The 25,604-nt window shown below is 47.1% G+C and overlaps 1 protein-coding gene across 1 annotated transcript in view; it reads left to right on the forward strand.

Moving 5' to 3' along the window:
- The window catches only part of RAP1GAP2 (RAP1 GTPase activating protein 2), a 178,737-nt gene that overhangs the window by 111,779 nt on the left and 41,354 nt on the right, over positions 1–25,604 (forward strand). The window contains 6 exon segments of the mRNA XM_045773724.2: positions 10,699–10,734; positions 15,466–15,510; positions 16,329–16,361; positions 16,749–16,961; positions 18,149–18,252; positions 25,369–25,447. Of these exon segments, the coding sequence (XP_045629680.2) occupies positions 10,699–10,734; positions 15,466–15,510; positions 16,329–16,361; positions 16,749–16,961; positions 18,149–18,252; positions 25,369–25,447 (510 nt within the window).

The following is a 25,604-nucleotide window of genomic DNA, read 5'->3' on the forward strand; positions in this document are numbered from 1 at the left end:
TCCCTCAGCTTGCTTGGCAGAGAAATCGGTCAGTCATTCAGCAGATGTGTCTTGAGCAGCTGCTAGGTGCCGGACCATTCTAGGCCCAAGGACACAGCAGTGAACAAAATAAAGAGCCTGCCCGTGAGGAGCTTTTGTTCTAGTTAACTACTCTTTGCCTTCTTGTGGGGGACAGCCCCAGCATTTTCTGCAGGCCTCGGCAGTGAGGCTGGTGGCCAGCTGGCCCCTCCGTCCTGCCCGCGCCGTGGATGGGGCCCTCCGAGCCAGCGGCGGAGTCAGCGCAGTGCGCTTACGCTGTGCTTAGGTAGCCTTGGGACACCTCGGTCTGGCTCCCGGTGCGGTGTGCGCTCTGGGTTCCTAGCTCTCCCAACTTTCCAAAAGTCTCTGCACACAACTGTCCAGAAACCCTTTCCATTTGCAGTGCCTTCCTTGCCTATGGGGACAAGAAGCTTGCTCTGTTTTCCTCCTTGCCCAGCACTGCCCAGCCCACATCTTCATCCCTCTTTCCTGGGGTCTGTGCATGGTGGAAAAAACCTTATCCTCCATCCTTGTCTTGTTTTAATGTTTCTTGTTGCTGTCAACACGCTTTTGCTGCCTCATGTTCTAGATTCAGATAGGCAGGGGTAAGGAGACAGACATGCAGGAGCGTGTTCTGTGTCGGCTGCCGTGCCAAGCTCTGCCAACTGGCTCATGTTACCCCCCCCCCCCAAGCCCCACTGAAAGGCGCAGATGCTCAGACAACACTGTCCTGTGCTGGGAGCGGTGGGGGTGTGGTATCTCCTGGGCGGAGGTGGGGGGTGGAATAGAAGGCTGTAAACTCACCCCATCTCCAGGAGGGGAGGAGAAGAGCTTCTGAGCTAGGGCAGGTTGCCCAGCAGAGACCTGATGGGCAGCAGGTGGGTGGCAGTGTGTGTCTCTCTCCAAATAGGGTCAGGGAAGAGGAGGGGGGAAGGGGACATGCCAGTGGGGGTCTTCCCAAGCTGAAGTGGAACAAGAAGGAGAAAACAGGTGGCCACTTGTCCGCAGGGAAGGGCCACATCCCTGTGCAGAGCTGTCGAGAACCAGAGGGAGGTAGGACACAGGGTGGTGAGATGGGAGGCAGGGGCCCTCCTCCCTTCGCACGCCGTGTCCCTTCCTGGCTGCCGCTTCATCACTGGGGCAAGGGGCTGGCCCTGGAATGAGCAAGTAGGGGCAGCAGGAGGATTTCTGGAGACTGGCCCTGCAGGTCCCATTCCCTTCTGTTCCTGCTGCCTGGACCTCCGCCTGTGTTCTACCCCCAAGGACTCGCTCTGCCCCTCTGAAGGAAGACCAGAGGGTTTCTATATCGGGAGGTGGAGAGGACGGCGTTGAACCCACACAAACCCCTGGGGCCCAGCCTTGATTTCCGCGGCTGGGCGCTGGCTCTCGGTGCTTATCTCACGGCCTACTTGACTGGCTGCTGAAGTGGAGCCCAAGGGGGACACCGGCTGTGGCTCAGATTCGGGTGGAAACGGTTGTTGCTCATAATACATTGTGCAGCTGAGTGGACACTGCTATTGATGAGGAGGCTGGATTACATTTCTCTGTGAAAATCCAATGCCTGGCTTCCTGACAGAGAGGGATTCCCTTCCTGAGGATGCCACGGATAGGGCTTCATTCTGGCTTGAAGAGCCTATGGGACAGTGCTGGTGAGTCAGTGAGCATTTATTGAGTGCGTGCTGTGTGCCCTTGACTGTGTGACGCAATCTTGGGGGTGTGGACAAGGGTAGGTCTGAGTGGCCGGAGCTGCCGTTCCAGGCTGGCCTGAGTCACCCTGCTTCTGGGTGGAAAAAGAGACTTGCTCTTAGCCAAGGCTGGAACTGCCCCATTGGAAAGTTGAGTGAGTCACTGAGGAGTGGGGCCAGCGCAGCTGAGGCCAACTGCCACTGTTCTGTGCTCCCGGGCACTGTCCACCCAGGAGTCATCCACCCAGTGCATTCCTCAGGCCTGAGGCCAGGTCTCAGCCCTTTAAGCTCTCCACCTGTGCCAGCCCCAGCATCTTCACTTAGGAAACACCAACCCGTTTTTTTTTTTTTTTTTAAAGATTTTATTTATTTATTTGACAGAGATAGAGACAGCCAGCGAGAGAGGGAACACAAGCAGGGGGAGTGGGAGAGGGAGAAGCAGGCTCCCAGCAGAGGAGCCTGATGTGGGGCTCGATCCCAGGTGTCTGGGATCACGCCCTGAGCCAAAGGCAGACGCTTAACGATTGAGCCACCCAGGCACCCCAACACCAACCTGTTTTTAACAGTAATCTGAACACACTGCCTCTGGGAAGACAGTGCCAAGAAAAAGGCAAGAAAAGTTGTTTTCTACATCAGCAACTATCCTGAAACTTCCAGACCATCTCCCAACAGGACAAAGCTCACTTGCAGAATGAGCTTTCTAGTAGTAAATAGCAACGACCACTGCGTGCTTGCTGTGGACCAGGCCCTGGCCAGTTACTCTCTGGGGTCCATGTTCTCACTTCCTCCTCCTGTGAGCCCTGAAAGGCAGGGCTGATTCTGCTTTCAGGTTGAGGGAATGAAGAGAGCTTGAGTAGCATGTCTCATGCCACACAGCTGGGCAGTAGCGGGCTGGCCGCTTCCCGGATCTGGCTTTGACCCCTGGGTTCTCTGGCCTCCTGCATCCTTCTACTGGCCACAGACATCTGTAGCTCTCTGTGGCCTTACAGATGAAGCTGGATTCCTGGCATGTGGAGTCTCTCAGGCCGATCTTTAGGTTGTTGACCCAGAGGCCTGTCTGCCAGGTTGATCCACTCACTCACTGTTCCTTGAGCACACATCATGCTTCTCCATCTTTTCACCTTTGTCCACACAGTAACCATTGCCAGTAATGGCCTCTTCCCCCCTCTACCAAAGTGACTTTTGTTTATTCTTTAAAGTCCAGTGGGATCCCACTTCTTGCTAGAAGCCTTCCTTGGTGTGGTGGTGTTAAATGGTGTCCACACATTTTTTGATACTTCCTCAAGAGGGGGAACCTGATTCCTCTCCCCTTGTGTGTGGGCTGGTTGGGGACACTCGCTTCTAATGAAGAGGACAAAGGGGAAACGATGATGTGCAGTTTCACAGACTAAGTCACGAAAGGTACTATAGCTTTGTCTCTGGATCACTCACTCGGGACATCTGAGCCGCCTGTGGAGAGGCCCCTGTGCTGAGGAACGGGGCCTTGTGAGTGTGCCATGTTGGAAGCAGATGCCCCAGCCCCAGTCAGGTCTTCGGATGATGCAGCCTCTGCTCCTCTCCCGACAGCAGCCACCTGAGGAGCTCTGAGCTAGAACCATACAACTAAGCCACTTCTGAATCCCTGAACCAAAGGAGTTTTGAGTCACTAAGTTCTGGAGTTATTTGTTATACAGCAACAGAGAACTAATATGCTTGACCTTCTAGTGCTTGACCAGAGTGCTTCATGCCTCCTCTGAGCCACTGTGGCCCTGGTCATCTGTAACATAGCTCTGGGCAGCCTTGTCTCTTAATTAAGATCAAGGACCCTGGAAATTGGGGCCTTGCCTCGTACTTCCAGTGTCTAGTCTATGCCTTGCAGGTGCTTAATCATTTGGGGTTAATGGATTAAGTCGTGCAAGGGCATTGTCTAAGAACACACAGATTTTTTGATTGCCAGTTTGCGTGGATAACAGAGAGTAAGCTAGATATGGGGGTGATTCAGGAGGGCCTCACGCTGTAATCCGCAGAGCCAAGGTTAGACCCAGAAATGAATTGGCCTGAACCTAGGGGCTTTCTTTGGGCAACAAAGTTAGCATACTTGTGACCCTGTGATGAAATGAAGGAAGGGCCTGGAGCAGGGGTTAAGAGAAGCAAAGAAAGGAATGCCAGGCCTTACACTTATGTGTTGGAAGTCCTTTTTTTTTAAAGATTTTATTTATTTATTTGATAGAGAGTGGGGGAGAGCATAGAGGGAGAGTGAGAGGGAGAAGCAGACTCTCCAATGGGCAGAGAGCCCAATGTGGGGCTCGATCCCAGGATCCTGAGATCATGACCTGAGCTGAAGGCAGAGCTTAACCGACTGAGCCACCCAAGTGCCCCTATGTATTGAAGTCTTAAAAACTATTACTGGGTAACCAGTGACTCCAAAAATAATTTATCGTTGTTATAGAAAAATATAAAAAATACTGAAAAGCAAAAAGGAAAAAGAATTATCCTTAACCTGTAACTTATTTTGGCATTTATCCTTCAAGTTATTATTTTTTTTCTGGATGAGTGATGTGTATATTCACATGCAGACCTATATATCTGTGTCTATACCTAGATACATGTATTCTGTATCTGTATATCAGTACCTATATATATCACATAGGAGATACACACACACACAAACACGATTTTTATATTTAATTGAAAAAAAAATGGGATCACCTAAACTCCATTTTTTCTTACAGTGCATTGTGAATCTTTGTTTTGCATAATTAGCATAGATCTCCTCTCATCGTATTTTATTGTAGGGGTATAATCTCATGCATTATTTACTCTTTCCCTCACTGGCGGGTACTTTGGCTGTTTCTACTTTTTTTTCCTTAAAGATTTTATTTATTTGAGAGGGGGAGAGAGAGAAAGAGAACGAGAACATGTGTGCCCAGGAGCTAGGGGGAGGGGCAGAAGGGAGAGGGAGAAGCAGACTCCTTGCTGAGCAGGGAGCCCTGAGGTCATGACGTGAGTGGAAAGGCAGATGTCTAACCAACTGAGCCCCTCAGGTGGCCCTGGCTGTTTCTGCTTTTTTGCCTGTAAACAATGTTGCAACAAATAGCATTGTATAGTTGCCCATATATTGTGTTAGGGTAAATTTCCTAGAGTGGGTTTATTGGACCAAAATACATGAACATTTTTTTTTTTAAGATTTTATTTATTTGTCAGAGGGAGAGCACAAGCAGGGGAAGTGGCAGGCAGAGGGAGAAGCACGCTCCCTGCTGAGCAAGGAGCCCGATGTGGGTCTCGATCCCAGGACCCGAGCCAATGGCAGACGCTTAATCGACTGAGCCACCCAGGCGTCTCATATGTGAACATTTTTAAAGCTGTGTACAGAGAGCATCAAATTGCCCTTCAGAAAGGTTGTGCCAGGTGCACACTTACCTACAGTCCCTGTATCCTTAATGCCATATCCTTGCCAATCGGACAGATGAAAGATGTTATCTTATTATCTTAATTTTTTTTAAAACTAAGGAGGTTGGGCATGCCGTGTCTTTTCTGTTCATTTTCTTTTTCTCCGTTAGCAAATTGTTCACATCTTTTGCACATTTTACTGTTTCCTGAACAAAATGTATTTATTTGAAATTTAATTATACAAGTCATGTAGGTCTGCATGCTTGTGAAGTAGGCCATATGTAAAGCACAAACCCCTTACTACTCCCACTCCCCCTTCTCAATATAATTGCTTTTTGACAATGAGGCATATTCTTCCATATTATTTTCTAGGTATTTATATACATAAAGGCAGCCTTTGGTTTTGTTTTTATAAACATGGGATCCTATTCTGTGTGCTCTCCGATTTGCTTCCCCCCCCCCGCCCCACTTACTGTGTCTTGGAGAGTGTCTCATGTAAGCAGTAACTCTATTGCTTTCTTTTGAATGGCTGCATAGTTGGTTTGAAACAGCTTTATAGGGGCGCCAGGATGGCTCAGTCATTAAGTGTCCGCCTTTGGCTCAGGTCATGATCTCGGGGTCCTGGGATCGAGCCCCGCGTCGGGCTCCCTGCTCAGCAGGAAGCCTGCTTCTCCCTCTCTCACTCCCCCTGCTGTGTTCCCTCTCTCGCTGTCTCTCTTTTTGTCAGATAAATAAATCTTAAAAAGAAACGGCTGTATAGAGATATAATTTATGTACCAAGATCACCAATTTAAAGTGTATAAATCAGTGTTTTTTGCATATTTACAGAATTGTGCAACCATCACAATTGAATTTAGAAAATTTTCACCACCTCAAAAGGAAGCCCTCATTCACCTGAAACTTACATAACATTGTATGTTAACTATACTGGTATTAAAATGAAAACAAAACAAAACAAACCCAAGAAACCCTGTACCCTTTAGCCATCATCCTCCAAATCTCCCATTTCCTTTAGCCTTAGGCAACCACAGATCTACCGTTCGTCTCTCTGCATTTGCCTTTTCTGGACATTTCATATAATGGAATCGTAATAGATGGCCTTTTGTGTTCTGGCTTCTTGCACTTAGCACAATGTTTCAAGGTTTATCCATGTTGCATGTAGCATGAATAAATACATTATTCTTTTCTACGGCTGAGACCTGTTCCACTGTGCGGCTCTGCCATAATTTGTTTGTTCATGAGCTGATGGGTGTTGAGGTTGTCTCTACTTTTTGGATGTTATGAATATTGCTGCTGTGAATGTTGGTGTGTGAGTTTTTTTTTGTGGACAGTGTTTTCATTTCTCTTGGCTTGCATACCTCAGAGTGGAATTGCTGGGTCAAATGGTAGCTCTATGGTGAACCTTTTGAGGAACTGCCAGACGTTTCCACAGTGGGTGCACCGTTTTGCATTCTCACTAACCGTGTGTGAGGGCTCTAATTTCTCCACTTTTCGCCAGCACTTGCTCTTATTTCTGTTTGGTTATAGCCACTCTCGTGGGTGGAAAGTGTTCCTCGGTGTGGTTTTGATTGACATTTCCCAATGACTAATGATGTTGAGCATCTTTGCATGTGCTTGTTGTTCATTTGTATACCTTCTTTGGAAAAAGGCCTATTCAAATTCTTTGCTCATTTTTAAATTATCTTTTTATTGGGGCATGTGGGTGGCTCAGTTGGTAAGCCTCCAATTCTTGGTTTTGGCTCAGGTCTTGATCTTGGGGTCCTGGGATCCAGCCCCGTGTGGGCTCCCTTACTCAGCATGGAGTCTGCTTCTCCTTTCTCTCTCCCTCTGCCCCAAGCCCCACTTGTGCATGCACTCTCTCTCTAAAATAAAAACTCTTTAAAAAATTATCTTTTTATTATTGAGTTGCAAGAATTCTTTATTCTAGATACAAGTCCCTTATCAGATATATGATTTGCAAATATTTCTCCTGTTCTGTGAGATTGTCTTTTTGGTACTTGATTGTATCCATCAAAGCACAAAAGTTTTTAATTTTGGTGAAGTCTAATTTATTGGGTTTTGTGGTTGTTGTTGCTTATGCTTTGGGTGTCCTAAGGACAAATAGAAATACAAATTGCCAAATACAATGTCACAAAGACTTACTCCTATGTTTTCTTCTAAGAGTTTTGTAATTTTAGATCTTACAGTTAGGTTGTTGATTCATTTTCAGTTAATTTCTGTATATCGTGTGTCATAAGGGTCCAACCTCATTCTTTTGTACATGGCTATCCAGTTTTCCCAGGACAATTTGTTGAAAAGACCCCACTGAATTTCTATTTCATTGATCTATAGGTCTATCCTTGTGTCAGTGACACATTATCTTGATTGTTTTTGCTTTGCAGTAAGTTTTGAAATTGGGAAGTGTGAGTCCTCCAACTTTGTTCTTTTGGCTATTCTGGGCCCCTTGAGTTTCAACGTCAATTTTAGGATCACTTTAATTTCTACAAAGGATTCAGCTAGGATTTTGATAGCTATTGCAATGAATCTGTAGATCAGTTTGGAGGGTGTAGATATCTTAGTCATTCTGACCTTCTAGTTGTGATCATGGGATTTATTCCATTTATTTAGAGCTTTTAAAATTTCTTTAATCAGGGGCGCCTGGGTGGCACAGTCGTTAAGCATCTGCCTTCGGCTCAGGGCGTGATCCTGGCGTTCTGGGATTGAGCCCCACATCAGGCCCCTCCGCTGGGAGCCTGCTTCTTCCTCTCCCACTCCCCCTGCTTGTGTTCCCTCTCTCGCTGGCTGTCTCTCTGTCACATAAATAAATAAAATCTTAAAAAAAAATTTCTTTAATCAATGTTCTGTGCTTTCCAGAGTATAAGTTTTTCATTTCTTTTTTAAAGTTACCTCTAAGTATTTTTATTTTCTTTGATGCTATTGCAGTTGGAATTGTTTTCTTAATTTTATTTTAATTGTCCATAATGTATAAAAATACAATTTATTTTTGTATATTGATCTTGTGTCTTGCATCCCTACAGAAATCATTTATTATATTAGTTTTAATAGTTTTTGTAGGGAATTTCTCAGTATCTTCTTTTTCAAAAAAGTAATTTATTTATTTACTTATTTGAGAGTGTGAGTGGGGGGAGGGGCAGAGGTGGGGGCAGGGAGAGAGTCTCAAGCAGACTCTGCGCTGAGTGTGGAGCCTCACCCAGGGCTTGATCTCCCAACCCTGCGATCACGACCTGAGCCGACATGAAGAGTCAACTTAACTGACTGAGCCACCCGGGCGCCCCCTTAGTATTTTCTGTGTACAAGATCCTGTCATCTGTGAATGAGATAGTTTCACTTCTTTCTTTTCAGTTTGGATGCCTTTTATATAGTTTTTTTTTTTTTCTTTTGCCTAACTGTTTTGGCTGGGACATCCAGCACAGTGATAAATAGAAATGATGACAATGATTAGTTTTATTCCTTATTTTATGGATAAAGTATCTAGTTTTCCATTATTAAGAATATTATTACCTGAGGTTTTTTGGTAGCTGCCCTTTATCATGTTGAGGAACTTCCCTTCTATCTAGTTTGTTGTTTTTTTCTAATTTTTAATCAAAAAAGGGTTTGGAATTTTGTCAAATGCTTTCTTTTTGTCTGTTGAATTGATAATATGTTTTTTGTTTTTATTTCAGTCCTCTGGTGTATCATAGGCATTGATGTTTGGATAAACCAACTTTACTGTAATAAATCTCACCAGGCCGCAATGTATAAGTGTTTTTATACATTGTTGGATTCTGTTTGCTAGTGTTTTTGAGAATTTTTGTGTCTATATTTGTAAGCAATGTTGGTCTGTCATTTTCTTGTGATGTCTTTGGTTTTGTTGTTGGGGTAACACTAGCCTCCTAGAATGAGTTGGGAAGTGTTCTATTTTAAGAGTTTCTGAGGAATTAGTATTAATTCTTCAACGGCGGAATTCACAGCCGAAGCCACCTGGACCTGAGCTTTTCCTTGTGTAGCTTCTTGATTACTAATTCACTTTATTTATTATAGATCTTTTTAGATTTTCCATTTCTTAGAGTCAGTTTTGGTAGTTGGTGTATTGCTAGAAATTGTCCATTTCATCCAAGCTATTTAATTTATTGGCACTCAGTTCATACTCTTCGAACGTAGCTCATTGTAACCAAACAGTGCTGCAGGGAACACCCATCCTTGTGCTCACACAGAAGTGTGTTTATAGCACAGATCCCTCGAAGAGGAATTGCTGGGTCAGACGTCTGTGCGTGTAATTGTTGCTTGTTTCTGCCCTTTTGTCGTCTTCCTGCTCATCTTTCTAGCCTTATTGATTGGTATAAATTCTTTCTGTCTAGGAATCTTGGTCTCCTGGAGACTGGAGGTGGTAGGGGTGCATAGGGCCCGTGGGAAGGATGGGTTCAGGAGTTGTGTGTTTCATGGCGGCCTCTGGTCAAGGGTGCTTGATGTGGGTGCCTGAAGCGTGTCCCCCACGTTGTACGTTCACACGGGGTTTCCACACCCTGGGACCTGAACTGCTGGAGGTTAGAGACTGTTGCCTCTGACGGGCGAGCTGTGGCCTCGGGGTGGGGTGGGGCTCATTTTAAGCCAGGTGACTCCACGAAGGTCCTTCCCGCAGTGGTTCTCTCTGGGAATTCTGCGGGCAGGGGTCTCCAGGTAGGTCTGGCCCATTGCTGCCTGCAGAGGAAGGGAGGGGCGCTCTTCCTCCTCAGGAGGAAGTGACAAGGACCTCCTTGTTTTTCATCATCACTGCTTTCTTTCCTGTCCATCTGAGGACTGTGTTCTGGGTGCTCATTAACTCACGGCTTGCCAGGGCCCAGATGTGGGCAGTGATGTTACAACAAGAAAGTGTAGCTATTTTTATGGAAGGGGAAGTGGGGAAACTGCTGAGAGATCTCTGCGTCTGTTTTGTTAGGGTACAGCTTCTAGCCCCTCACCCCTCCGTTCCACTTCCTTTTCCTGGGTTTTGCCTTTACCTGGAATTTACAAGGGGGGCACCAAAGCAGGTTAAACGTTTGGTCTTACATTGTTTGAGATTTTTAGAATAATCTGTCCAAGTCTCTGGAGGCTCCAGTTCAGTGGATTCCAGGCTTTGCTCACAAGCTCTAGGGTCCCAAAGAGCTGCTTTGGGGGCAGGGACATTAGGGGCTCAAGTCCCCAGAGGGACTCCGCTTTCACTGATTTTATATGTTGGAGTTCTAAGTGAGATGGGAGACAGGAGGGCTGTGTCGCCACAGAAGTTGAAAAACCACTTGTGTTGGGCACCTTGGGCCCAGCATTGGGCTGAAAACATCCCAAACAGGGCTCCTGCTGGAGGCCGAATCCTGGGCCTGACAGGTTTTAGGGAACTTGGCTTTTCCCTGTGACCCCACAGGCTCCTCTCTTGACAGAGACTGAGTACCTGCTCTCCCCAGGGCCATTTGCCAGCCTGGGGGTGTGTCATTTTTTCTTTTGTTGCAGGGGGTGTTCTGGCCCTCCAGCCCTGCAAAAGCAAAATCGAATTACTTTCTGTCTTGATCCAAATGACTCTTGTCTCCGGGGAAGCCCTGGGATGGGCTTGCAGACAGTTGGTGAGAGGCTTTCTCAGCGGACCTCCTGGCTGACGCATCCTCTTTGTGTTTTTCAGTCTGCGGAGTTCTTCGAGATGCTGGAGAAAATGCAGGTGAGCATCCCCAAAGTGGGGAAGCCGAGCCCTGGGTGGGGGGCCTGCTGCAGTCACCGTGGGGCAACAACACCAGGCAGAACTTGGGAGCCTTGGAGGGAGGGGCAGAGAAGAGAGAACTCCCAGCCTGGTGGCCGGGACCACCTCAGGCCATTTTGTGTTGAGTGGCCTGACATTCTGGGAAGGCTCCTGCTTGAGGAAGGGGAGAAGATAGAAAGCAGAAACCCTCCAGCAGAGCAGATGCGGCTACCATAACCCCACAGATGTGGGGAAGGCTTGAAAGGGTCCATTGTTCCTAGAATGGGTGGGAAAGAAAGTCTGAAAAAGGAAGCCCTTTCCTAGGGGAGGTCATCTTGTGTCTGGGAGGCAGAGCTGAGGAGGAGAGCCCCTCGGGAGGCCAAAGCCTGCACCTAACACTCACCAGCACAAGTTCCTTCCGTTTTCTGAGCCTCTGGCTCCTGCTTCTGTCTATTCACAGCACTGTTTTCACCTCCCTCCACACCAAATGTGTGGTTGTTCCTCCCCCACCAAGCAATTCTGTGACATCCGCTGGGTGTCCTACAGTCAACTCCATTCTGACACTGTCTACCCAGAGAGCGTGTCAGATCCCACAGAGCAAGGGCTCTGCCCCACAAGACCACCTCCTCCCCACGTCCATGCCAGTCACAAGTCTGTTGTCACCTGTGTTTCTGAGCAGCAGGCTATAGATTTGAGGTTCCTGTGACCCCCTGCTCAGGTTCAATTAATTTGCTAGAGTGGCTCATAGCACTCAGAACACTTTACTTACCAGAGTATCAATTTGTTATAAAGGGATATAATTCAGGAACAGACAGATGGAAGAGTTGCAGGGGGCCAGGTGTGTGGGGAGGCGGGGAAGGACTTCCACGGCCTCTGGATGCATCACTCTCCCCGCACTGCCATGTACTCACCAACTGGAAGCTCTCTGAGCCCATCGTTTGGTTTTTAATGGAGGCTTCAGTACTTAAGCATGATTGATTCAATCTGCAGCCCCTCTCCCCTGCCAGGAGGTTGGAGGGGTGGGACTGAAAGTTCCAACCCTCTAATAGTGGCTGTTTCCCCTGGCATCCAGCTCCATCCTTAGGGGTGTCCCAAAAGGCATCTCATTAACAAAGTTATGAATCACCTTATGGTTTTCACCTTTATGGCTCTGGAGCTGTTTCAGGAATCAAGGACAAAAGATGAAGTATTGTAACAAAAGATGCTCCCAAATGCTCCCGTTGCTCTTATCACTTATTCAACAGGAGTTCTGTGCCAGAAGACCAAAATATTTATTATTACAAATCATGCCACAGCCCCTATAAATAATAATTAGAATACCTGCTTACACAGTTTTTGGGATGAAATGAGATAATATATGTAAATACTTGCTAGGCACTGCAGACAAATCAGTGTTCAGAATGGGTTTGGGGGCCTTTCTGATCACCCCTCACCACGAGGCCAGGGCTCACAGGTGAGAACTGCTGCCCTGGGGAATATGGGGGGGGGGGTCCAGAAGGCTTAACTGATACAGGTGGGAAGGATGGGAAGATGATGTTGACAATAGCACATGTATTTCTTTTTTTCTTAAGGTTTTATTTATTTAGAGAGCATGAGTGGAAGGAGGGGGAGGAGCAGAGGGAGAGAGAATATCCCAAGCAGACTCTGCACTAAGCGTGGAGCCCAATGCAGGGCTCCATCCCACGACCCTGAGATCATGACCTGAGCCGAAATCAAGAGTCAGACGCTTAACTGACTGAGCCACCCAGGGGCCTCAATAGCACATATATATATATATTTTTAAAGATTTTATTTATTTGTTAGAGAGAGCATAAGCAGGGGGAGTGGCAGGGAGAGGGAGAGACAGACTCCCCACTGAGCAGGCAGTCTAATGTGGGGCTTGATCCCAGGACTCTGGGATCATGACCTGAGCTGAAGGCAGACGCTTAATCGATGGAGCCACCCAGGCATCCCTAGCACATGTATTTTAAGCACTTTTCTCAGCTCAGATACTGACCAGTGTTAGCTCCTTTCTTCCTAAACCCGCGGGAAGCAGCTTTATTATCATCATTGCCCCTTTTCACAGGTGAGAAAACTGAGGCACAGAGGTCTTACTTAAAGCTCTCAAGGCTCATGGCTAGTAAGCAGCTTCAGGGCCAGAAGGCTTAGCCATTATGTTATGATGCTTTTTGCCCTAAGTAGATGCTACAGGCTCGAGGAAGGACGATTCTGTGGTAATGGTCTGGACGTGCTGGAGAGGCAGGTGGGGTGCCTCTGCAGTCCCGAGACACAGGAGGAGCTGCTGAGGTGCCCGCAGGGAAGCCAGGTCTTCCTGACGGTGGGGCAGGGGAGGGACTCTTGGAGGGAAAAATACTGTTGATGGTTGTGCCGTTATCACGAACAAGTTACTGAGATCCTCCCCTGTGCCCAGCAGTGTGTGGACTGCAAACTAATTTTATACACATTTAGGGAACTTCGTCAGGTTGTGGAAACGGTTGGCACGCACTTTGAGAGCGAGCGGTGGGACAGAGTGTGTAATTACGTGCTCAGCTGCCTGGCGTAAAGTGGGGATTTTCACTCCGAGCCCATGAAATCCCTGCTGTCAGGGAAGCTGGCAGGGGCTTTGCAGCTCACCCTGCCTTCTCTTCATTTGTTCCCACAACCCACCGGTCCCTCGCCCCCATCTGGAGACCCCTGCCTCCCCCACAAAGAGCTCTCTGTTTGAGCACATAATTCAGCCTCACTTAACTGGCCTCCATTGTTTCTGCTACTAGACTGGGTGGGGCTTGACTTCTCAACCAGATTGGGACCCTCTTGAGGGTGAGGGTCTGGTTTCTGTGCTCCCTCTGTGTTCGTGGCAGCAGACATCTAAGGGTCTGCCTATTCCATCTCCGTTGAGACTGCCAGGGGCCGAAATCGAACTTCCTGGGGGTTAGATCCCTGCCATGTGCCCCGCTGGGCCCTGGCCTCCAAGAAGCCCACAGTTTCCAGCTCCTCTGTATGCATATGGGGAAATACTGGGAATGAGGCAGGTGGTGTGGTGTGGCCAGATCCTGTGCTTGGGTGTGGGTCCCACCTCTTCTCAGGCTGCGGCTGTGGAGACTGAGTCTCAGAGCCGTCCAGTGCCCACGGTGCTTGTGAGTCGTGGAGAGCTGAAACTCAAATTTGGAGCTGCTGAACCCCGCTCTGAGAGTGGAGGAATTGGAAGAAGGCACAATCCCTATGAAGCAACGTGGACTAAAAACACAAGCTTTGGGTCCGTTTGGTCCTGGGTTCAAAGTTTTAACTCTGACACTGTCTAGCTGAGTTTCCTTGGTCAAGTCGTTCTACCTCTCTGATCCATGATTTCTTCATGGTAGGGAAAAGGGGGGATAATGACAATGACTATTGCAAAGGCAGACACGCAGAAGGGAGAGGGCCCAGAGCTGGGTGGTGGCTCTGTCGTCAGGGAGGGAAGGAGAAGGGAGGAGGTTTGCTTTCCTGCCCAGGGGCTGTTCCCAGGTAGGGGTGACTAATGCAGGACAAACAAAACACACTCCTGACATCACCCCCTTCCCCATCTGCCCAGTTTGCTTCCCTGGACAGGGTCTGCAGGGCCACCCAGGTGGTTTTCTCCCTGTATGGGGAGACGAGCACCTGTCCAGTGGGAGGGGTTCTCCCACGCCCTCCTGAGCAATGCTGCTGGGTGACTCAGCCCTGAGAAGTCCGGGGAAGCCGAAGTCTAAATCCAGCCAGTGAGCAGAAGCCCGGGGCTCAAGAGCCTGTGGGATATGATCGTGCACTTCGACGGACAGCCCGGCTTGAAGTCCGGGCCCTGCCACTCACTAGCTGTGCAACAGCAGAAGCAGCCTGCTTCCCTGTGCCTCAGTTTCCCTTTGGTATAAAGGTGCTGAGGGCTTCCTAGGAGACAATAGTGGGAAGGTGCTGAGGCAGCTTAAAATCCCCATGTGTTATGATTAGGATGGTCTTTTCTCCTAGTTATCCCACCATCTCATACCCTTATTTAATTTATTCAAACAATCTTATTTAATTTATTCAATCATATACTCCCCTCTTGAAAAAACCCAGGTAAGTCAGATCTTGACCATAGGACCGCTGGACAAGGCACTGCTTCCCAGAAGCGAATGAGCCCCAGGCCCCCTGCGTGTCACCTGTGGGTCTGCACCCCAAGGAGGGAGAAGAGCTATGGTGGCGCCAGGTCCAGAGTGCTGGCTTGGACACCATTCAGATGTGGGTTCCCATCCTTGCCCCTTACCTACTGGTTCTAAGGGCCTGGCAGAGAGATTTCAGTGCCGGGATAATACTGCCTAATGATAATGGTAATAATGGCCTATAGCAAAACCAGTCGCTCTTTCAAGGGCTTAACACATCCTCAACATTTAACCTTTACCACGCTAGTAGCTGCTATTACCCTTCCCGTTGTGCAGATGAACACTGAGCCGCAAAGGTTTGGGACTTGCCCAAGGTCGTAAGTGGCAATGTTGGGATTTGAACCCCGGTGCTCTAGCTTGAGTCTGTACTCTCATCTGTCTATCCTCCTGCTTTCCTCGGAGCTGCCATGAGGACTGGGTGTGACAAGGTGTGTGATGTGTAAAGACCCAGCACACACCAGCTGTTGCTGTGATTACCAACCCTATTGAGGCAGGGGCCTGAGGATCCCAAGGGAACCCTCCATTTGGCCCCTATTTTATGACCTTTTCTTTTCCACGGATCCTCTTTTCCTTGTTTCCACAGGGGATCAAGCTTGAAGAGCAGAAGCCAGGCCCCCAGAAGAACAAGGTGGGCTGTGTGGATGAGGTGGCAGCCCGGTGGGCCCGGCAGGGGACGGCCGGCGTGCTGGGCTCTGCGGTCTTTCATTTGCCTTTCACCAAGAGCTCCTTAAGTGGATGTGCCCGCCCGTGTTCACGGGTGCACAGTGGACAATAGGAAGGCCCTGCTCGATGCCTTTAGGGCGGCCTTAGAGTGGGCTGAGGTGGAAGCCTCGGGTGAGACCAAGGCCTGTGGCTCATCCTAGCTCTTCCGTACCTGCTTCTGCAAACGAACCGCACGGCATTTCGGGGTATCGGGCTTTGGGCGCCAGTGGTCCTCGGCTCTCAGCTTCAGTTTCCTTTCCCAAGGCCCAGCGGTGCAGCTCCTCACTTGGAGGTCAGCTCCCTTGCCTGCAGGCAGGGCTGGGCGGGATCAGGGGTCATCTTCCTGTTAAAGCTTTCTAAGGGGTGAAGCTGACGTCATGAAGGGCGTGAAATGCAGAGCCTTTGTGCACTGCCGTCTTCAGCCAGCAGGTCTGCATTCAGGCTCTGTCAATTCGGGGAAGCGCTCAAAGGGAGCCGGACCCCAGAGCTGCCTCTCTGCTGTTCTTCAGCCAGCAGGTCTGCATTCAGGCTCTGTCAATTCGGGGAAGCGCTCAAGGGAAGCCGGACCCCAGAGCTGCCTCTCTGCTGTTCTCCATCTGGCGCTCTTCTCTTTGATGCTCTCAGAGCTCTGGTGTGGCCTGCCAGGCATCCCCACCCCCGACCTGGGAGAGGGGAATGGAAACAACCCTCCAACTTCATGGGCGCTGCTGGGCTAATGGCAGCCTTGTCTGATTTGTCTTGCAGGATGACTATATCCCGTACCCCAGCATTGATGAGGTAGGAGCCCCCTGGCCACACCGTAGCCTGCCCTGGGTCTCATCTCTGGGGTGGGGCTGGGGGAGCTGGTGGTGCTGATGGCCCCTGTGCCACCCCATGTGGGAGAGAGCCTCAGGCCTGGGATTTTCCCTTTGTGGCCTCAGTTTTGCTGTGTTTAGACTGGGGTGCTGATGGAAGCCTTGCAACTCTGGTGCTCCAGGGTTGGTGAAGCTGGGAGATGTTGCTGGGCTTAAATTTGGGGTTTGTGTTACTGTATTTGGCCTCAAATATGGGGGTCTCCACCTTGGAGCAGTTCAGAGGTGGGGGGATACCACCACTGGCAGCCCTCCCTTTCCCTCCCCCTGAGTCAGGGCAGGCCACAGAGCAAGACCTTCTCTGTGCCTCCAGGTTGTGGAGAAGGGAGGCCCGTATCCCCTGATTGTCCTGCCCCAGTTTGGGGGCTATTGGATTGAGGACCCGGAGAACGTGGGGACGCCGACCTCCCTTGGCAGCAGCATCTGTGAGGAGGAGGAAGAGGACAGTCTCAGCCCCAGCACGTTTGGCTATAAGCTTGAATGCAAGGGCGAAGCCAGGGCCTACCGCAGGCACTTCTTGGGGAAGGTGAGGCTGATGGCCCTGCGCGAAAGCAGCTGCAGGGCGGCTGGCAGGGAAATGCACCTGGCAGGGCCTCCTCCGCATCCCTGTCTCCCTCTCTCCTCCTTCCTGAGCCTGCCCCGTCCCTAGGGCCTGCCGCCGTCCTGCTGTCCTCGGTGGGGAAGTCCTAGTAGCTCTGCTCCTGGGCGGGGGGATGGGGTGTGCTGAAGTCAGGAAGGCTCAGTGTGATGGTGCTTGGGGGCACCACTCCCAGCAGATGTTCTTGGAGGTGATGGAATGGGTAGTGTTGGGGGGTGAAGGAGGGTGAAGGAGAAGATGTGTTCTCACACCTTGGAAGTCTTTGTCTGCATCTAAGTAGTCACATCTCTCCTGTCCTCACTCCAGCAGGTCCCCAGGGCACTTGTCCTGGATGATGTGCTGTGAGCCTCCGATTGCTTAAAAGTGACAAAGTCACATTTCTTTAAATACATTCTGCTCTTCAGACTTGCCTGGTTTGGAAGTCCCGAGGGCAGGTTCCGGAAGTCTCTAGCCTAAGGCAGTTTTGCAGAGTCTCATCTGCATTGTTCAAATGCAGATTCCAGGGCCCCACGCTGATATAGCAGGTCTGGGGTGGGCTCCCTGAGCCTGACAGAGACCTGCTGTCCAGAGGACCTCTTAGCTCCCCATGGGTGGAGGAGCCAGGGTTCGTCTTAGCTTTATTCCTGCAAATGGTCTGAATGAGCAAGGGTTTCCCCCTGGGAGCAAGGAAGTGAATGTGTGGGGTCCTTGGAGAAGAACTTAAGCATCAGCGTTCAAGGTGGGCTCGAATGCTGGATCTGCCACTTACTGGTCGTGTGACCCTGAAAAGTTAATCTCCCTGGACGCTGGTTTACTTATCTGTGAAATGGGGATGATGATGTCATCTCCCCCATAAAGTTGTGGTCAGGATTAAAAGAGTCAATGTGTGTTAAGTCCTTAGTCCCTTGCCTGGCGCATCCCAGTGACTGGGCCATTTGAATCCATTCCTGTGACCTTGCTCTTTCAGACCCCATCCTCCTTCCCCCCCTTCCTCCTCAGCAGCACCCATAGCAGTAGCACCCTTGTCTTTCCTCCTCACTGCTGTGCGGCTTCTTGCTCCTGGTGAAGGAGGTGATTTGGGGGGCCATGTCTGGAAGGTCCCCTCCTCCCTGTTAATACCTGATTTCTGTTTCTAGGATCACCTAAACTTTTACTGTACTGGCAGCAGTTTGGGGAACTTGCTCCTGTCCATCAAGTGTGAGGAGGTGGAGGGCAATGAGTACCTTCGGATCATTCTCAGGTGGGGCTGCTGCACTTTTGGAGGCCACGCCTCTAGTGGCAGGGACCCAGAAATACCAGTCTGACCAGTCTGGTCTGGGAATGCTGGGGGGAACAGACCTGCTGGACACCTGGGGGCTATGTTCTGGTTGCCAGGACAAGAGACCAGGTGTTTATGTCAGCCGGTGGATTGTGGGAGTCAGAGTGGAGCCTAGTCTCAAGGTCACCTAGGTCATACCTCCACCTGCCTTTCTGTCTTGTGGGGACTGTGGCTCTGAAAGAATTGGGAAGAAAATTAGAGGTGGCTCATTCTGCTGAGCCTCAACTCCACATTGTCCTGGGAGAGGGTTTTCCAGAACACTCCTGTGGTGTGCATCCAGTCGGGAAGATAGATCCCAAAGCATCTGTGTGTGTGCTGGGTTCCCCGACATGGGAGGGTGTTCACGACGGGAGCACTGATTTACAGCTAAGCCAGGATACCGCTCTCTCCTCAAGGGCGGGAGCTACAACGGGTTTCTGTTTTGTTCGACTAACATGTTTTGTAAAACCTCCTTTGTACCAGGAAGTGTAATAGGTGCTGGGGACGTGATGATGACTGAGTGGTGGTCTGTTTTCTAAAGGCTTCTGGTCTAGTAGGAGAAAAAAACCAGGATTTTAGTGTGTGTCACAGGTATTATTTTAGTGACATGCACAGGATGCTGTGGGAGCACAGAGAGTCAGTGTCTTATTTCTCTCTGTCCCTCGTGGGCTGGTGCCTGGAAGGCCAAGTGTTAGTGCTTAGCAGAGTGCTATGAACCTGTCAAGCTCCCAGTCTATAGTTGTTGAATCTAATTGGAAGTCTTTGATGCTATTTGGAAAAAACCAATAACATTTTTTTTTCTGCCCAAATTTTGAGATAAATACGGGAGGAAGCAGGGGCACATAGCTATGCTGTTGGAGGTGTGTGTGTGTGTGTGTGTGTGTGTGTGTGTGTGTGGTACAAGAAAGTTGTCAGCACCCATCCTGTCTTGGTTTTTTATTAAGAAAGGAAGCAGTTTTCTTTACTGAGGTTCACTTGGCTAGAAATCATATTTTCAAGGCAAGGAGAAGTTAATTAAATTGTTAGAACAAATTTTTTGAGGGAGTGATAGTGATATGGGGATCCCCAACTCCAAATAGGATTTCGAGTGAGGTGAATCTCTGTAAAGAAAATTATTTCCTTTCTTAGTAAAAATCAGACTTCGACTGGGTAAGATTTCTGAGTAAGAGGACAATTGAATACAAGGACTAACTCCTTTTTTCCAATATTAGATCCTATCTGAAATGCTGTCTCAGAAGTGAAAACTAGAGAGAGATGTCAGGAACACAACACACACTTTGAATATTTTAAGAAATAATTTACAGGGCAGTTAGGACTATAACGTAGATGGCATGGCGAGTTGAAATCCAGCTCACCTTGCTTAGACAGCAAGGCAGCATGGGAGTATATGAGATCGGAGATTCTGGGGAAGTCTTGTACTCTTTAGGAGTGCGTGTGAGCCCTGGAGCAGTCAGCAGTCTTTCCACATGGAACCACTTTTGTTGTTTTGGGTCAACAACGTTTGAAATCAATCCCCTGGGGAGCCCAAGGGCAAGCTCTACTGTGGCTCTCCGAAATAGAAAACCAGTGAGTAGGGTGGCAGGGAGAAGCCGTACACCAGCTAGGAAGCTGGACAATCACATCGCGTACTTGGGATGATGGCCAGGCCGAACCGAAAACCAGACATAAGTAAACTGGCTCCACAGCTTTAGAAGCTTTACGAGACACAAAGACGAAATTATACGGAGGCGAGACTCCCTTGCTGGCAGCGACTCTTGTCCCAGCATCTCCTCCTTCCCTGTAGGCTTCTGGATTATCTAACTGATGTTTTGAGACAACCAGCTCTGGCTTAAGATCTGGGAAGAGTATTCTGACAACCTCTGTGTGTGCTGTGAGAGTAGCCAAGGCGAGTTTATCCGCTACTGGAAATGAATAACAAGCCTGAGTAGATTTCTTCTTTTTCAAGTTTGGATATAAAGAAGAAGTAGGGAAAAAAACCCTCACAGGTCAGTGAGAGAAAAGATTCTTCATCTAAAAAAGCATAACCTACCATTTAGAAGGTAGGGAAATGACCAAATTTTAGGAAGGATTTACTACAGAAAGCCAAGTAAAATTTAGATATCTATTAACTTTGTATTTTCAGGAAACTTCCAGAAAAAATAAGCTGTATGAAAGAAAAGACGAAAGATAAAATAGGACGGCAGGATGAGATGAAAACGTTGCTGGTTAAATTAAGGAAAGAATATAAGAAAACTAAAAATGGCCCCAAAAATTTTAAATGGTTTTAGAAGCAGTAGGGAGCACAGTGTACCCTGTGGAAACCCAGTTAGTAATAGTGAGAGCAAGCTCAAGAGGCTTTCACGTAATTCCAAGGAAAATACAACTCTAAAATGATGAGCAAACTTATGATGAATATGGAGGAGAGTGAGCAGGAATTAAACATGTGGATAATTGATGTTCTTAAGCTGATTGAACATTTAACTCTGCAGATTAAAGTGACTCACCCAGTATCAGACAAAATCAAGGAAAGGAAACTAAAAGCTAGACATATTTTGATGAAGATGTAGTAGTCCATGGATATAAAATCACTGGTAGAATGAAAACATTCCAAAAGAAAGGAAGATAAAGAAAACAGTAATGCGTAGAAAGTAGAGAAACATAAATAAAATAGAAGTAAGTCTGAGTACATGTGATGTATAATAAATATAAATGAGTGAAGTTCCACTATTAAATAGCAAAGATTCTCAGTTTGAGTCATCCCACCACCTCTCCCCCCCCACTAATCAATCAATGTACCCGTATTTTATTAAAGTAACTCATATATTTAAAAAGTGTTGAGAAAAAGTTACAGCAATCAAATACAAAAAGGTAGCGCAGTTGGCAGTATTAATATGAAAAAGTAGAATTTGAGGCAAAAAAAGCAATCAGTGTGACAAAGGCTATTATCTATTCATAAAAGATAAAGCCTTGTTCAATCAGGGCTTAATATGTGCCAGACTTTGTCCAGGGGTGGAGCTAATGTAATGAATAAGCTCCTCTCTTGTTACTTGGCTGCAGAAAGCATTCAGAACGTATTAGGTATTCTTATTCCTGTTCTCATTCTCACTTATCTTCTTCTTATGGACATGGATTATTTTAGTCTAGTGACGCTGATCCAAAGACAGATGGTATGCGAGAACTGAAAGAAGTTTATAAGAGCTTGAATGTGGAGGGTGTGTCTGCATGTGTGTATGTGTGAGTGTAAGTAAGGCTGAGAGGTTGTGCTAGAGAGGTAAGGGAAAGCTAAATCATGTATGGACTGTGTTTGGGAACTTAGATTTTCTTCTCTGAGGCAGAGGAGAGCTCCTGAAAGGGGAATATCATGATATGATTTGCACTGTAGAGTGATCCCTGGCTGGAGTAAGGAGAATGTCTTGGAGGGACGGCAAGGCCAGAAGCAGGAAGATGAGTGACAGGCTGCTGTGATGGGTCAGCTATTATCATGTGTTTAGACAGGCCACCAGGTTGCATAAGGTGTACGCAGCCAGTTTTGATGGGAACTGGACCAGGGTGCCTTGCACTGAGGGTAGAGAAAAATGAATGAAATGTTCCAAAACACCCAGGGAAAATTGACATTAAGAAAGACAGCTGAGGGGCATCTAGCTGACACAGTTGGTTAAGCGTCTGCCTTCAGTTCAGGTCATGATCTCAGGGTCCTGGGTTCGAGCCCCACGTCAGACTCCCTGCTTCTCCCTCCCCCTGCTCGTGCTCTTGCACGCTCTGTCTCTCAAATGAATAAGTAAAAAATCTTTAAAAAAAAAAAAAAAAGGAAAGATAGCTGAAAACATCAGCAAATGAGAGCTGGTTTTACTGCTGATGAAATACAAATAATGGTACACTTTCAAAATGACTTAAATATATTTAATATCTGAAGAAGATAAAGAATGAACAGCATCTATAAAAGGGATAGTAAATTATGATACAGTGAATGAATGAAAATGAATCAAGAATGGATACACCTGGGTACAAAATGAAAACAACTGGAATTATTGGAAATAAAACAGTTGAAGTTAAAAACCTGTATACATGGGATAAAATCTAGCCTCATATAATCTGTTAAGAATCAAAGTGGGAATATGTACATTGGAAGGTAGTCTCAAAGAATTCATCCAGAGCACAGCACAGATAGAGTGATGAGATACATGAAAAAGAAGGACGATGTGTGGATGATAGACTGATAGGTCCCAGCATTTGTCTGAGAGTCTCAGCAGAAAGAGGAGAGAAGCCAGTGGAGAAGAGATATCCAAAGAAATAATGGCTGAAAATATTTCAAAATGGAAGGACGCACACGCTGTGGTGTGGAGCATGATTTTAAAACAAAGCAACACTACTGGGCACATTGAAGTGAAGCGTTAGAACATCAAAGAGAAAGAGAACATTTTAAAGCTTCCTAAGGATAAGGACACTCATCTATGAAGTAATGACAACCAGGCTGAGAGCAGACTTCTTATCAGCCACAGGACAATAGGACAGTATCTTTAAAATGTTGGAGGAAAGAAGGAAAGGAAAGAAGGAAAGAAAGAATCCTGTAACCTAAAGTTCTATGCTCAGAGAAGCTATCTGCAAAGACAAAATAAAACTGCTTTCAGACGAAAACATGAAGGGAGTGTACCACTCACAGACTCTCCCTGAAAGAATTACTTAAGGATGTACTTCAGCCAGAAGAAAAGAGCAACCAAAAAAAAAAAAAAAAAGTGCAATTAAAAAGTGGTAAGGATGCTTGGGGGGCACAGTCGGTTGAACATCTGACTCTTGGTTTTGGCTCAGGTCATGATGTCAGGGTTGTGGGATCGAGTCCCGTGTAGGGCTCTGTGCTCGCTGAGGCGTCTGCTTGGGATTCTCTCTCCCTCTGCTCCTTCTGCTCATGCGTGCTCTCTCTCTCTCTAAAAATAAATCTTAAAAAAAATAAAGTGGCAAGAAATAGGTAAACTATGTTGATAAATTTAATTACTGACGGGAAAATTTTTGTGTGTTTAAAAAGAGGCTTGATTTGCAGTGACGTGGGTGGAACTAGAGGGTATCTTGCTAAGCGAAGTAAGTCAGTCAGAGAAAGACAATAATCATGTGATCTCACTCATATGTGGAATTTAAGAAACAAAAGAGGATCGTAGGGGAAGGGAAGGAAAAATAAAACAAGATGAAATCAGAGAGGGAGACAAACCATAAGAAACTTTTTATCATAGGACCAACTGAGGGTTGCTGGAGGGGAGGGGGGTGGGGGGATGGGGTAACTGGGTGGGTGCCGGGCATTAAGGAGGGCACGTGATGTAATGAGCACTGGGTATTGTATAAGACTGATGAATCACTCCCCTCTACCTCAGAAACCAATAATACATTATATGTTAATTAATTGAATTTAAATAAAAATAAATAAATAAAGAGGCTTGAACTAAACAGAAGTAGGAAGGACAATGGGGAGGGAAGAGTTTACTAAGTTACTGTTGCCTCTTCCCTCAGCAGAGACGCAGCAAGTAAGTTTAGAGTTTGTTGGAAAAATGTATAAATATGTGTATGGGAAGTTATAGACATACAATATAGCTCAAACTAGCAGAGGGAAAAAGAGAATTTTTTTTTTATTATTAAACTGAGGGCAGGAAAGGAATTTTAAAAAGGAAAAGTGCAGAGTTAATAGAAAACAGAAAATAATAGAAATCCACATTAGAAATCACAATAAATATAAATAAAGTTACCATTATGAGTATACCAGACTATCACATTGGACTAAAAATACAGCTATATTCTTTTTTCCCCCTTCTTTGCCTTTCTTTTTTAAAATTAAGTTTGTTTTAATTCTAGTATTGTTAATATATAGCAACAGTAAAGGAATGGAGATGACAAAAGCAAAAGTTGTCTCTTATGAAAGATTACTAAAATAGGTACACCCCCCATCAAGGACCGATTATGGAAAACAGAGAAAAGATTCACACAGATCATGTTAGATCATGTTATGACAGTGAAGGGAGGGGTGTGATTATAAGTACAGATTAAGTCCGAAGAGAATACCAAAACCCACTCTATGTCAGTGCACTATTGGAAAATTATATAGAAAAACAAATTACTGAAATTTACTCAGTAAGGAGTAGAAAACCTAAATAGTCACTGTTAGATAAACTGAATTGGTAGCCAGAGGTATCCCCCCGCCCAACAAAAAAACAGCAAGCGCAGAGATTTCACAGATGAGTTTTAGCAAACCTTTAAGGAGCGTCTATTCCCGGTGGTGTATGCAAACTAATTCAAGGATTCAGAAACTCCTCAGCAATTTTATGAGGCTGGGATAACACCTTGATATCAAAACCTGACAAGGGAAGTACAAGAAAAGAAAAAAAGGCAGTGTTGCTATGGATGTGAAACTCACAATAAAATATTAACAAATTGAAGTCAGGATATGAAAAAATAATACATCATAAGCAAGCGAGTTTTACCCATGGAACGAAAAGATGGCTCAACAGAAATGTAATCTACCAGGTTAACAGATTAAAAACCCTATGACTATCTCAGCAGATGCAGAAAAGCATTCAGTAAAATTCAACACTTTCATAATGTGCTAAATGAATCGGGAACAGGCTAAATTTAGAGTCTTACAGTGAATCCCTTTATAAAGCAACTTTCACCCCATTTATATTTTGACTAAATCCAGATTTTCAAGTATTAGATTTTCTTTTCATAAAGACTTAATTGCATGTGAGAACACACATCGGTCCAGAAGCTGTGCCCAGTTCTTTGGGAGAACACAAAAAATCCCCACAACAACCCAAAAATTCACGGTGAGCTGGAAGGTGAGTCTGCGCACGCGCCGCATCTCCGTTGCCGAGGCTCTACCAGGCAGCTTCTTACGCACCGTCCTCCTCTGGGTAATGACAAGCCTCCGTTTCCCACCATTCGAGTGTGGCGCCCAGCTCCCAGGTTGGGTGAAATGCGGCAGATCTGACCCAGGGAGACACGAAGCGAGTGTGTCTTGTGGTCTGGCGTGATCTCAGCCCCTTTGCTAATGGATTCCCTTTCTCGTGGACACCCTTTTCTCACCCTCATTCACACGTGCAGGTCCAAAGTGAAGACAGTGCATGAGCGGATCCCCTTGGCAGGACTCAGCAAGTTGCCCAGCGTCCCTCAGATTGCAAAGGTAACAGCCGACCCCTGTGAGAAGCTGGTTTCCTCTTTTAGCCCAGGGCTGGGGTGGGGGTGCAGCCTTGTCCTGCCCTTGGACGGGTGGAAGGCCACCGTACTCTTTGGCCCTTGACTGCATAGATGGGGTGGAGGGTATTGGGAGATGCCCTCAT

This window comes from Ursus americanus, chromosome 23 (assembly GCF_024610735.1).
Source record: "Ursus americanus isolate L20-20 chromosome 23, mUrsAme1.1.p, whole genome shotgun sequence".
Lineage (NCBI taxonomy): Eukaryota > Metazoa > Chordata > Mammalia > Carnivora > Ursidae > Ursus > Ursus americanus.